Consider the following 13384-nt stretch of genomic DNA (forward strand, 5'->3'; position numbering starts at 1 on the left):
CATGACACATCCGCTCACTCCAGCCTTTATACATTACATTTTTGCCCAATAAACTATATATATAGATTTGTTTTTCTTCTTGTTTACTTCTTTTGATGTCATTGTTCACTTTGAAACAATGAATTGATGTTGTGATTCACTCCGGCCAATCAGCAGCGAGTGTTCATACTGTGATTATGATGTCACAATGGGCCAGTGAGAGTTTCTAGACCACCCTTGTGACATTTCTTTAGTTGGCGAGTAACTGATCAGCGCTCTGCAGCCCTTGCTCAGTGCTCTGCCAATTTTTCATCTTTTTTACTTAGATTTTTGTGAAATTTTAGTGAATTTACCTGTAAGTGTCTATTTCTTATAGAGGGAACATGTATAGAGAGTGATACGTGGGTTTGGCTGGGGATATTGGTCTCAAACGCTTTTGTGCTATAGGTTTTTATGCTCCAAATGACTAATAATCACATTTCTGCTTTATTAACAGTAAAAACAACGATGGGTCAGAAATATGGAAAAGCCTGTATCTCATGCCTTCCATTCAGGAAAAAGGTAAGATCCCTGGGAATATCTCCTATAATAATAATAATAATAATAATAAATGAATATTGGGGGAAAGGCTTGTGATAGGCTGTCACATACATTTCTATGGGCAGTGAGTGGATAAAGGGGCATCCGTATATAATGTGTGAGCCCCCCAGCCTGCCAGTACTGCTAATCTCTCTACACCCCCCTCCTCTACTTATGATTGGCTCTTACAATACATAAAGCAGTAATTATACCAATAATAGGCCATTGAATCCAACTTCTTAGCCCTGTCCTTCTTTACTGACTGGGACACTTCCCATTCAATGTAAATCCTCTCTCTGAGTGAGTCTCTAATGCTTTTCTTGGTGACCGTTGGCCACTAACTGAACCCCCACTTTGTCTCAGACTTGTGAGCCGTTGCTGTACCATGTGACCCCTGTCTGGCCAATAGCACGTGTAACTTTTCCACCTTATAATGGACTTTCAGTATAATATAGCCAGTGGGCTTCAATGGCAGGTTGCAGTTGGTCTTATAGCTCATGGATTTTGCTTTGGAACTTTTGTCACATTTGGTTATTTGGTTGCTAGAGTTGCAATGACCATAGCAACCAGGCAGTATGACAGAGTAAAGGGCTTTTAGCCTCCACAATTCATCTGGTTTCTGATTGTAACAGTCAGTAAGAGCAGTAATCAGATCAGGCAGATACAAAGGAGAGTCATTCACAATCCATGTCAATATGAAGACCATCTGCAATTTTTAGGGCAGCGCAGATTGGCTCATTGTTGAAGTTAATGTCAAGTACATGATAGAAATACACTACCATCTATATTGTGCTATAAACACATTTTATACCCCAGCAGTGAGGAATGATTAGTATGGGAGGGTTTCTGCTTTCACTTCCATTATCTGCAGGGGGCTTCTATGTCCCACACTGGGTTTGTGGGGAAATTAGAGTGTAAGCTTCCCTGGGGTAGTTTTCAGTTGATTCCATCCATTATGTGCAATAAAGGCTCCGTTATTGCTCCCTGTGCCCAGATTCAGCACACACAGCATCTGGGAGAGAAGGTGAATCCCCGAGTGGAGCACATAGTTACTAGCCACAAGGGCTCATTCTCTAAAAAGTGCTTTCCATTGTTGCTCCCTAACTTTCCCTTTTTTCATCTGCAGGTTCAACTTCCAGACGAGGATAATGAGACGGTGAGTCTGCTGTGGGACCCTTGTGCTTTTCCCTCTATATTTTATTAGCCAGATATTTTTTTTCTTTTACTGTCTTTTGGGCTTATTGTTTAGCTCCTAAAAACTGTACTTTTTTATTCCCTTAGCAAAATTAATTTATTTGGCCATTAAATGTTTGCACCTGTAGCACTCATAAGTGTGCCCTTAATGGGGTGGCTCACCTTTAAGTTACCCTTTAGTATGTTATACAACGGGCACTTCTCAACAACTTTTTATTGGTCATTATTTACAGTTTTTTTTATTTTTTTCCCTCCTTCTTCTGACTCTTTCCAGCTTTCAAATGAGGCCACTGACCCCATCTAAAACCAAATGCTCTCTAAGGCTACAAATATATTATTAATGATACTTTTTATTACTCCTCTTTCTATTCAGCCCTTTCCTATTCATATTCCAGTCTCACATTCACTTTAATGCATGGTTGCTAGGGTAACTTGAACCCTAGCAACAGATTGCTCAAATTGTAAACTGGAGAGCTGCTGAAAAACTAAAAAACACAAATGATAAAACATAAAAACCAAATGCAATTGTGTCAGAATATCCCTCTGTACATCATACTAAGGTTAACTCAAAGATGCACAACCCCTTTAACTCTGCACCAAATCAAATCTGTTTGATTGTACAGGTATGAGACCTGTTATCCAGAATGCTCAGGACCTGGGGTTTTCTGGATAACGGATCTTTCCATAATTTGGATCTTCATACCTTAAGACTACTAGAAAATCATGTAAACATTAAATAAACCCAATAGACTGGTTTTGCTTCCAATAAGGATTAATTATATCTTAGTTGGGATCAAGTACAAGCGACTGTTTTATTATTACACAGAAAAAGGAAATCATTTTTAAAAATGTGGATTATTTAAATAAAATGGAGTCTATGGGAGGCAGCCATTCAATAATTCAGAGGTTTCTGGATAACAGATCCCATACCTGTATAACAATTTTGTTTTCTCCCAAAATGTTTGATGTTTCCTCATGTTTGATCCTTACAGGATTCCTGTAGCCAAGTGAATGTTACACCCGTGAAAAGACCAAACCCACTGGCTCGGATATGGAAAAAGAGAAAAACCAAGAAATCGGTGAAGTTTGCAGGTACCGTATCTAAGCAATAAATTCATATTTTTTTCAGGAGAACAAACATGATGATCATTCAGTTCTATTTGCCTTTTTCAGATTCTCTCAAATCTGTAACTCCCATTGAGATTGTGAATTCTGAGAGTGAAGAAGAGGAAAGGGAGACGAGATCGGAAGAAGAGAAGAGAAGTCCTTCTAATGTAAATACAGAACATTCCACCCTCCTTTATCATTCTAATATTATATGTTCCCCTAATGTCTGTCTTATCCTGGAACCAGCATGTGATTTGTGGCTCCTGTCAGTGTCCTGCCATCACTAATTCACTCCCCAATAACAATATTATCACTGTGTTTGGGAGGATTTTATCCTATGTGAATTATACAGCTTATTGGAACTCACAATGCTTTCTCTTATATTCCTATTGTTATTCAATAGGACTCGGGAATCAATGTATCGATTGGTCAAGAGAAAGAAATCTCTCCAGTAAAGCTTGAAATAGCAGAACAGTCCCAAAAGGAGACAGAAGTGGAGCTGAGTGAAGGTACAATATCTTAGACACAATCTTTTATTCTCTCTCTAGCCCAAGATCAAGTTTTATATTTGTAACCACATCTGTGCATGTTCAAGGCTCTATCAATATACAATACCTATATATGTGTCTGCCTGCAGGCCTACCCCATCTTTGGGGACACCAACATTCAGTCATATGATTTTGTTTGAATTTTTCAGATGTTCCTGAAAGTGTTTCTGCTGTTCCTTCAGCAACTGAAAGTGAAGAGATTCCCTCAAATGCCAATGAGGAAGATGAAAAGTCGCCTCCTGCTCTTATTGAGAGGCCTTCTGATGGTCCTCCTGATGTTCCTTCTGATGTTCCTTCTGATGTTCCTTCTGATGTTCCCTCTGCTGTAAGTACAGCGCATTGATCCTTCTAACAAGTCCATTGGCTCAAATAGAAAATATTTATTTTGTTTGTAACAAATGTTATCCCATTGTTTCACTTATTATACCCCACGTCTTATAGTTTCCATCTTGATTCTACTGATTTGCTTTTTATTCACATTGGTTTTATTATATTTTGTTGAAGGGATATTTATCTGGAACAGTGTAATTATTAGGCCCGGGATCACAATTTTCACTAAATTAATGACTGATATTATGGTTTATATTTCTAGGAGGCTGAATTTAGACCTGAAGATAGTAGTGCCGTCCCTCAAGCAGCAGACAGTGAAAAGCCCGTAGAGGAACGTTCATGTGTGGAACACGATAATGAAGAAAATGTGGAGATAAAAGCTGAGAAGTCTTCAGGTAGAATATCTGAGGGGTGACAGTCTGGCCTTGGGGGTACAATATACAAATTTTCATTCCTGATCCAACAATGTTTCTGAGTCCTGATTGCTTTATCTTGAATTCTGCAGCTGATCCAAACCCACCAAACACGCCTCTAAGTGTCCCTGATAGACTTGCAGCCAGTGGTCCTATAGTGACATCTCAGGGGCAGAAAGAACATGAGGCAGAATGTGAAGAAATATCAAAAGGAATTCTCCAAAGTGTTCCTGCTCCCAGCCCAAGTAGCTCATGGCAGCCTATAGACTGTACAAGGTATGGTACAAGCTGCTCCCGGCATAGTGTATATGTACATGACTGCAACAAACAAGATACAATAATAAATACGTATTCTCTTTCAGTGATGAGCAGCCATCTCGCGTTTCTATTAGCCATTTCCAACTAAGTGCTGTGCTGGGCCAAGGAGGTTTTGGAAAAGTAAGTCACTTGCTCCATAATTAACATTCGGACTTTCATTCCCATTATGTGATCTAATTGACGGTAATTGTGTTTTTCTAGGTGTATCTGGGAAAATACAAAGCAACAGGCAAACTGTTTGCCATCAAGACCTTAAAAAAGCGAGAAATGACTTCCTCAATTAAATTGAACAGGTAAGTTACAGGCCAACAAACAGTCGCCTTTCCTTGTATGTTTTAATACAAATAAATAAAGTCCACACACTTGTATTAGTCCAACACAAAGGATAGAAAACGGCTGCACCGAGTCTATTAATCCAGTGTATAGAAGAGAAAGACACAAAGAGACTCTATAAATAGGGCTCACCGGAACTCTTTTTAGTATTTCTCCCCCAAACATATATAAATCTCAATTAAAGGTTAAGAAACACACATCAGACTAAATTCAGATATGCAGGGGGTTATTTATTAAAGTCCGAATGCCAAAAACACAAAAAATTTGTGGTTTTTTATTTTTACTATAAAATCCGTATTTGTAGTGGGAAAAAACAACTAGATTTTTTTTTGCGTTTATTATACCCTGGGGATGGAAAAGTCTGAATCTGAAAATCTGGGATCTTAGACCTGCCGAGGTTGCATATAAGTCAATGGAAGGTCCCAAAGGATCTTGATCTGAACTGGGCTTTATGCAATAATCTAAAGATTTTGTGGTTTTCAGACAAAACTCAATACTTTGTACGATTCATTTTTTTTCACGATTTTTTCAGGAAAATGTGTTGATAAATAAGGGGGAAAACCCCATTGGTCGGAGTATTTTCCAGAAAATAATGAGATAAATACGGACTTTGATAAATGGGCCTCCCTGAGTAACATGTTCCCCCCAATACTATTGAGATCAATTCTATAGGTGCTGCTTGTTTCCCAACACCTTCTAAACTTTTGTTCCCCTGGGAGCCAAGAAGCAGCACCTCCTCTGGGACAACAGACACACTAACTGCCTATTGAATCTTTGGTGACCTTTGGTTACAATATGACATTTAGCAGTAATTTTCACTTTAACTTCAGTTTAGATTATTATCATTTGTCACACAGAGGGGACATAAGCCTCATCCCAACTGTATTGGTTCCAGCACAGTTTAATGTGCAGACATATTAATATTTGACTCTTATTTCCCAGTGCTCTGATGGAGAAGGAGATTCTTCTTTTGGCCAAACAAGAGCAACATCCGTTCCTCACTGGATTGTTTGCCTCGTTCCAAACAGAGCATCACGTTTGCCTCGCCATGGATTTAGCGGCTGGAGGCGATTTAACAAAAGTCATTGATCATCCGGAATTCAACTATAAAGCAGCAATGTAAGTAGAAGAGTGGATTGTATGGATGGGATTTCTGGGAGGGAACAAGGATGATTGCAGTGATTATTTACCAACTGATTTGGGAATCTTCTTTCTATTTCCAGATTTTACTCTTCGTGCATTGTTCTGGGCTTGGAATTCCTCCATGAACACAACGTCATTCATAGGTAAGCCTTAATGCAAGTAAAAGGGACATGTGATTTTAGCAGCAACAAGAGCCTGACCTTGTATAAGACACAAGTGTATAAGTCAAAGGAACATGGGCAGACTTTCTCTCAGCCAGGTAGGGAGTGGCTATGCATTGCTTCTACTCCTAACTGTCATTTTCTCACTGGAGCGGCTCAGGGCAGTACATATGAGCAATTCTGTATGGGGCACACAACTGGAACCATTGGCATGCCATAGGAACGGACGCTTACTAATAGCACCATTAAACATCTTCTTTTTTTCACACAGAGATTTAAAGCTTGACAATGTCCTCTTGGATGCATCCGGATATATAAAAATCACAGACTTTGGCCTTTGCAAAAAAGGTAAGAATTGCTGCTTTGTTGCGTTGAATATCAGGGTTCAACTCGGTAACTAATGTGTCACCATCTTGCTCATCACAAAGACATGTATAGAACAGACACCTAACATAAACCTACTACTAACTACTAACATGAAATATTGTGTTTGTTATAGGAATGGGCGTTGGAGTCTTAACCACAAGCCCTGCTGGAACTCCTTATTATACTGCTCCAGAGATATTGAAACGGGAGCCCTATGGAAGAGCAGTAGACTGGTGGTCTGTAGGAGTGATGCTTTATTACATGGTGCTTCACAGGGTAAGTTTGATTTTATCCAGTCAACAGAAGTGAATATTTTTATGAGAAAAACTTTGACCTTAGTACAAGATTAGAATAGCAAGGGAAGCCCTGCAATAGGAAGGGACCATCTGTACATTGTTTTATGCAAAGGGAACATAAAGAATGTTAGTCCATCTTTAATAACATTTCAATTTGAGTTACTCCATGAGTATAATATTAAGGCATAACATTTGATACCCGTATTTAAAAACGACTCAGTATTAATGAAAGATTGTCCTGCTTGGTGTTAAATCCAGTTCCTTGATCATATCAGAGGCCCCTGTCTGTGAGATCAGTAAGTTTAGAAGCAACTTGCTATACATTATTAGCCATTTTCTGGGACAGTGACATTAATCCCTGGTGGCTCAGAATTCCTGCTTTCCTAACAAATACGTCTCCACCTTTGCAGTTCCCCTTTAACGGACTGAACATGGAGCATCTGTTTGAATTTATCAAGTATTCGAGGGCGATTTTTCCACCGAAAGTCCCTGCTGATTTCTCATCCACAACAAAAGGAGTAAGTTTAAATCCTGTCATCATCATCATGTGATCGGCTTGTGTTTGGGGTTTCTTACTCAGAGATCATTCATTTCACTTGTGCTCTTTCTGTACAACGTATATTTGCTCTCACCTTCACCTGTACAATTCATTGTTGAGAGGGGGCCAGTCACAGCACATCACATGCTAAACCATCTGCATATAATAGAAATATTACATATCAATGTTCATAAATAAGGCTTTATCAAATATATAGCGAGCTAAAGCTTTTAGTAACGGGCAGGGTTGGACTGGGGGTACACCCAGAATAAGAAAAGAATTCCAACATTCTGTTACTGGACTGAGAGTCTTGGCTCCATTGTGATGGTGCAACGTTTATTATAGATTGTAAGCTCTGCACAGTGCTGCGTATAATTACAGGCACTATAGAAGAACCAGATAATACTAATAAATCTGTCTTCAAAATAGTAGACTCTAGCTATATTAAATTATAATATTTCAAAGCTTTTCTCCTCCTATAGTTGGAGAAAAGACAACGCCTTCTGGAGGAGGAGTCTCAGGGAACATACTGGGAAGGTGGAGCTACAGATTGTCCCGCCTCCAACTGGATTGTGCTGTTTGAGTAACAACTATTTTATTCTTTCCGCAGCTTTTGGCCAAATTCCCTGAGAATCGCCTGGGATTCAACGGAGCTGAAGAAGTGAAGCAAAGCCCGTTGTTCTGTGTAGGTTTATAGTTGTGTATTAGGCATAGCGTGCTGTTATAATGAGTGGATATAGATTTATTCCAGACGTATTCTTGTCTGGTGAGATTATCAAGGAACAAGGTGGCCATCCAATATATTTTGACCCCACCAAAATCTCTGTAGTTTTCTTTGTAAGGGAACAAATGAAATGGCTGAATCGTGACACAAGGTAGAAAGGTTCTGGGACTTTACTAAGTAATACATTTGTTGGAGGGATCTCCTGGGATTGGCTTATCTAATACATAGTTGCTCAGTATAACGTCCCTTTGATTGTGACACATTATCTAAATTCTAAATAACATTCATTAGCTAGATGCTTAGATATTCTTAGATATTCCATCTTTTTTACTATTTCCCTAAATGTATCATTGTGTCAGTAAGAAGTGATATTAGCAATGGTTGTTCCTTTGTGTGTAGGATTTTATGCCATAGTATAAATTGTATCATCAGTTCTATTGTATTCATTTGATCCATCTCCTTTGCCACAGAAAATCAATTTTGATGGCCTCTTGAATAAAAAAGTGACACCACCAATCATCCCAGCTGTCCAAAGCTCAAGCGATAATGACACAAACCTAATGGTAACTCTGTATGGGCGTAAAGCAGTTATACCAGACTCCGTCAGTGAAGCCCTCCAGATCTTTGATTATTATGTTGGCTGAATGTGAGAAGAGACACTTGAATATTAAAGAAATGCCATCCACCCCTCAACCTGGAATGAAGCAGCCGGCTAAAGGAAGCCTGGGTAAATATGGACGTTTGCTTTTGGGAACACTGATTGTAGAAACATCTTCAGGATTAATAATGTTCACCCATTACAGAAGGTGGAGGGTAACAGCTGGGGGATGTCCCATAGATCCCTTTGAATACTGGTCTTTAGGATAAGAGAGACTTGATAGGATGGTGATTCATAGTGAAGGTCACTATTTCTTCCCATTATCCTTTATTCTCTCTTCTCTGTTATTCTTTCCCATTTTGCGACTTTCTTTTGTGCTTTTTATGTTAAAATCTTCTGCTTTCCTTCACCTATTATTATCACATTAGTTCTCCGCTCTTGTTCTCCAGGCTGCCATATTTGTAAGATACATTCAGAATGCATTATTTATTTATTTCTGTTTAATCTTAACAGCAAACCAGCGACAGCAACTTCCGCAACTGTGAATCCTATTTGCAATACGTCACAGAACGACTCTTCATAGCGGTGACATGTCCATGGAACTTCCAACTCAAACTTCCACTGCAGCCCCAGTTGGTGCTTCCTAACCATTAAAATGCTTTTACAATAAACTAACTGAACTACTCTTTCGACTTCGCTTAAATTAATTCATCTCTTAAAACTAGCAAGATGCCCCCAGATGATACTTCTAGCTTTTAAACATATCTTCCTCCTAAAATCCAGTGAACCTGCACCTTGTGCCTCCTCCTATCTGGACCCAATTTGTCTTTTCCCTCCTTCCTCCCTCCTTCTCTCTCCCTTGTTGTCAAACATCTGCTCTTCTCTCCAGCAGGACAACTTCTGAGCATGCGTGCATTCATTCGTGCATGCACACCTCGGCCGGGATTTCGCGCGCTGTGCCCGTTATTTCACGCATGCGAACCGTGACTAGCCGGCACCATGACCGGCCAGGTTGCCTAGGGCGCCTGGTCGGCGTGGTCCGGCTCTGGTTGTCACAGACTACAGTGGACAACCACCCCTTCCAACAGATCTCTTTGGCTTATCCCAATGGAAAAACATTATATTTATATAAGCTACAGAAGAGCTCTGACACAAAGCTGCTTGTATATTTATGTTTTGAAATGAATCTTTACAAAGGAAGTCTATAAAACAATTACTCTAATTACCTTTTTATGTTCTTTTGGGGCTCTTTGATCTGTGTCCAAGGCTGTTTCTTGCCTAATGTATAAAAAACAGAAAACCAGTCACTTCTGAATCAAAGAGCGGCATTAGGAATTGAATTAACTAAAGGTGGCCATTCACTATTAGATCTTGGACTATTAGACCGTAACCAGATATGCCCACTAATGGCTGGGCAATATTGGGTGTGGCTGAACGATCAGATTACAATACTGGAATGGGCGCCGACGGGTCGCAGGACCGCATCAACTAGCCGATGCAGTCCTGGATCGCAATAAAAATTTAACTTGCCCGATCGATATCTGGACGATTTTTGGCCTGATAGTGATCGGAAGGACCTGTCGGGAGCTCCCACACATGGGCAGATCAGCTGCTGAATCAGTCTAAAGGACTAATATTGGCAGCTACAAATTGCCCGTGTATGGCCTCCTTAACTCTGGATCACAGCAACACCTTGATCCCTTCCAAGGATAGCAGAGACCAATACACCATAGGGGTCACTTACAAATACACCCACAAGAGTGCAATTCATTTAGGGCATGCCGCTAAACTCCTGCATTTGTCTAAATGAAACCTGCCTTACTGCTATTTAACTGTACTTGTCAAACCATAAACCCACAGAAGAATCAATCACATTACATAAGGTTTGCCACCTTTTTTTCTTGGCTTTGTTGGCCTATGACATAAGCAGCAGGACTATGTGGGTGGAGTTGTGATACTGTGGGTGGAGTTGTGATGCTGTAGGCAGAGTTGTGATGATGTGGGTGGAGTTGTGATGCTGTGGGCGGAGTTGGAATGCTGTGGGGCAGAGTTGTGACATTGCAGGGTGGGAGTCATGACGTGAGGTGGCAGGGCTGGGCCGTCAATGCATTAAATTTTGCACAGAAGATAAAACAAATTTGCCAAAAATCCTCTTTACTGCACATGCACAGAGGATTGCTATTAAATGGCACATATCAACAAAAAAAAAATGTTTGCCCTAATCAGAGTGTGAGCTCTGATGGGCCAAAGTTCTGCTGGGGGAACACACATTTTTGATGATCGGTGCACTTTATATACAACTAAAATGTCGGAGGTGCACTCTACAGAACAAACCCTGGTGCTGTCCGGGGATACTAGATCAGTAATTAGAATCATTGGTGGTGACAAACACAACTGCAATAGAGTCCCCACGCCTCTCATCTCCCATGAGTCTTTGCTCTCAGTTCATCACATTATGTTGGTGCTGTTTATGGTTAGTGGAGTTGCGGTTTGATTTTGTCCCATTATTATCTATTAGAGTTGATTCCCAGCACTTTTATTTAGACATTTTCTATTGTGATAAACAGCCTCCCAGTGTAACTATCCTCTTGTTGTGGGCGGTGGCCCTTCTGCTGTCACATTGCCATAATTCCCCTTCCTTGAGTAAAATAAGATTTATTCACAGCCGGAGGGAGATGTAGTGATATTTGCATCTGGGGTTGCCACTATGTCACCGACCTGCCAACTCCAGGCCACCAATTCACCCACTGACATCACAGGCCCCTCTGTCCAGGTTTTGATTCAGCAAAAAGTGCCAACCATAGCTGCCACATGGAGGCAAGAGACTGAGCTCAGGTTAGGGTTGCCACCTTTTCTAGAAAAATATACCGGCCTTTCTATGTTTTTATGGTATTTCCCTATACTTAACATTGCAATCATGCAATATTTTTTTACTAGCTAGGCCAGTAAAATACCGGCCAGGTGGCAACCCTAGCTCAGGTGTCAGTGCCCCACAAGTTAACAGGGCTGGGAATTGTGGCCCCTCGTTGTCCCTGTAGGAGAGTAAAAAAGGGTAAATGCAGGGGGTGAGGGGATGTGGCATCCAGATGACTATACGAATATATAGCGAATAAAATATAAGGATATTATAAGTTACCGAGGAGTTTCATGACCATATAAAAACACGAGGCCGAAGGCAGAGTTATACAGGTCATGGAACTCCGAGGTAACTTCTAATATCCTCATATTTTACAACTGGGGGAATTTTATTTATTATAATACACAAATTTCAGTGAGTCATGTGACAGAAATGACATCAGAACTCACCGTTTATAACTGATGACATCACTACTCACTGTTTATAACTGATGACATCACTACTCACTGTTTATAAGGATATCATTGTAATAAATAAAATGTACAAGCTAGTCATGGCTCTTGTGTATTAAATATATATATATACAGTGTGTGTGTGTGTATATATATATATAAGACACAGGGGTTTCATGGCTGGATAAAATCATCTCCTGGTCTGACCAGAATGAAATCCATCACCTCAGGATTTGGAGTCAAACCCCTCAGTGGACCAGTGTGTCTTTGTCACGTGCTTTGACTTATCAATAAAGTTGGATAAAAAAAAAAACTTTTAGCAAAGAGGCAGCGGCGCGCGCACCTTAAAGCGAGGGGAGTGGCCGCCATTTTGTTGAGTGCATCGCGCGGGGTGGGGGCGGAGTGGTTGCGCGCTCCCGCGGTGGGCGGAGTCTGTGTGAGGCGAGGGCGCGGACAGTGTGTGGGAGGGATCGCCATTTTGTCGCGAGGCCCGAGAGGAGGGGCTTAGAGAAGGTGGGACGAGGCCGGGACGAGCAGGCGGCACTAGGGAGCGCACGGATCTGGGTGTGGGCCGCCGGCTTTGTTTCTCTTCTCCTTGTGGACTCGCGGCTGTGGATTAAGCGCTGCTGGGAGACCCCCGGCCGCACCCTCTCCCGTCCCTCCTGGGACTCTCCCCCGTGTATGAGGAGCCGGCCGAGCCCAGGCCCCACGGAGTGAGACGGACGCAGAGCCCATGGCGAAAAAGACGTACGACCTGCTCTTCAAGCTGCTGCTGATCGGCGACTCCGGGGTCGGCAAGACCTGCGTGCTCTTCCGCTTCTCGGACGATGCCTTCAACACCACCTTCATCTCCACCATCGGTGAGTGGCCCGGGGGCCTGGGGGGATCAGTCTGGCTCCTCCCCCTCTGCCTTCTCATTGGGGAAACTACCGTATTCACACGAGTTACTGACACTCGCACAACTGCCACTTACACTGATATATATATAATATAATGTACACACGGGCTACTAGCCACTCTACTGGCCCCTGCACTCACGTGACACACCTCAGCCTCACTCTACTCCTGGACTCCCCATATCTGCCCATTCCCCTCTGGAATAAATAGCCGCTCACTGGCCAATAGAACTGACACTTCTCTACCAGTCTGCAACAGCCAGACCCTGTGGTTGTGGCACAGCCAGACCCTGTGGTTGTGGCACAGCCAGACCCTGTGGTTGTGGCACAGCCAGACCCTGTGGTTGTGGCACAGCCAGACCCTGTGGTTGTGGCACAGCCAGACCCTGTGGTTGTGGCACAGCCAGACCCTGTGGTTGTCGCACAGCCAGACCCTGTGGTTGTGGCACAGCCAGACCCTGTGGTTGTCGCACAACCAGACCCTGTGCTTGTCGTACAGCCGCCCCAGAGAGGTAATTTAGGCAACCCAGTCATAAGAGAGTGATAAGGAAA

At 41.8% G+C, this 13384-nt stretch overlaps 2 protein-coding genes across 2 annotated transcripts in view; both read left to right on the top strand.

Moving 5' to 3' along the window:
- The first annotated feature begins 3480 nt into the window (after positions 1–3480).
- On the top strand, positions 3481–8759 carry LOC121394139 (serine/threonine-protein kinase N2-like). The gene is made up of 13 exons (XM_041564149.1): positions 3481–3484; positions 3557–3732; positions 4000–4132; positions 4243–4426; positions 4513–4588; positions 4670–4761; positions 5744–5920; positions 6025–6087; positions 6377–6453; positions 6605–6747; positions 7178–7285; positions 7916–7990; positions 8500–8759. Exons 1-13 carry the CDS (start codon positions 3481–3483, stop codon positions 8671–8673), a joined length of 1482 nt encoding a protein of 493 aa, XP_041420083.1. The 3' UTR covers positions 8674–8759.
- Positions 8760–12378: 3619 nt separating this feature from the next.
- rab10.S (RAB10, member RAS oncogene family S homeolog) overlaps positions 12379–13384 on the top strand; it is a 48223-nt gene continuing 47217 nt past the window's right edge. The window contains exon 1 of the mRNA XM_041565135.1: positions 12379–12796. Within this exon, the coding sequence (XP_041421069.1) occupies positions 12670–12796 (127 nt within the window). The 5' untranslated portion in view covers positions 12379–12669. The remainder of the gene's footprint in view (positions 12797–13384) is intronic.

The sequence above is a fragment of the Xenopus laevis genome, chromosome 5S, assembly GCF_017654675.1.
Source record: "Xenopus laevis strain J_2021 chromosome 5S, Xenopus_laevis_v10.1, whole genome shotgun sequence".
NCBI lineage: Eukaryota > Metazoa > Chordata > Amphibia > Anura > Pipidae > Xenopus > Xenopus laevis.

Excerpts from the sequence above, each read along its gene's own strand:
- LOC121394139 (XM_041564149.1), top strand. Across the intron at positions 4,133-4,242 it reads AAAAGCTGAGAAGTCTTCAG|CTGATCCAAACCCACCAAAC; the intron begins GTAGAATATCTG and ends TGAATTCTGCAG. Across the intron at positions 4,427-4,512 it reads CAGCCTATAGACTGTACAAG|TGATGAGCAGCCATCTCGCG; the intron begins GTATGGTACAAG and ends ATTCTCTTTCAG.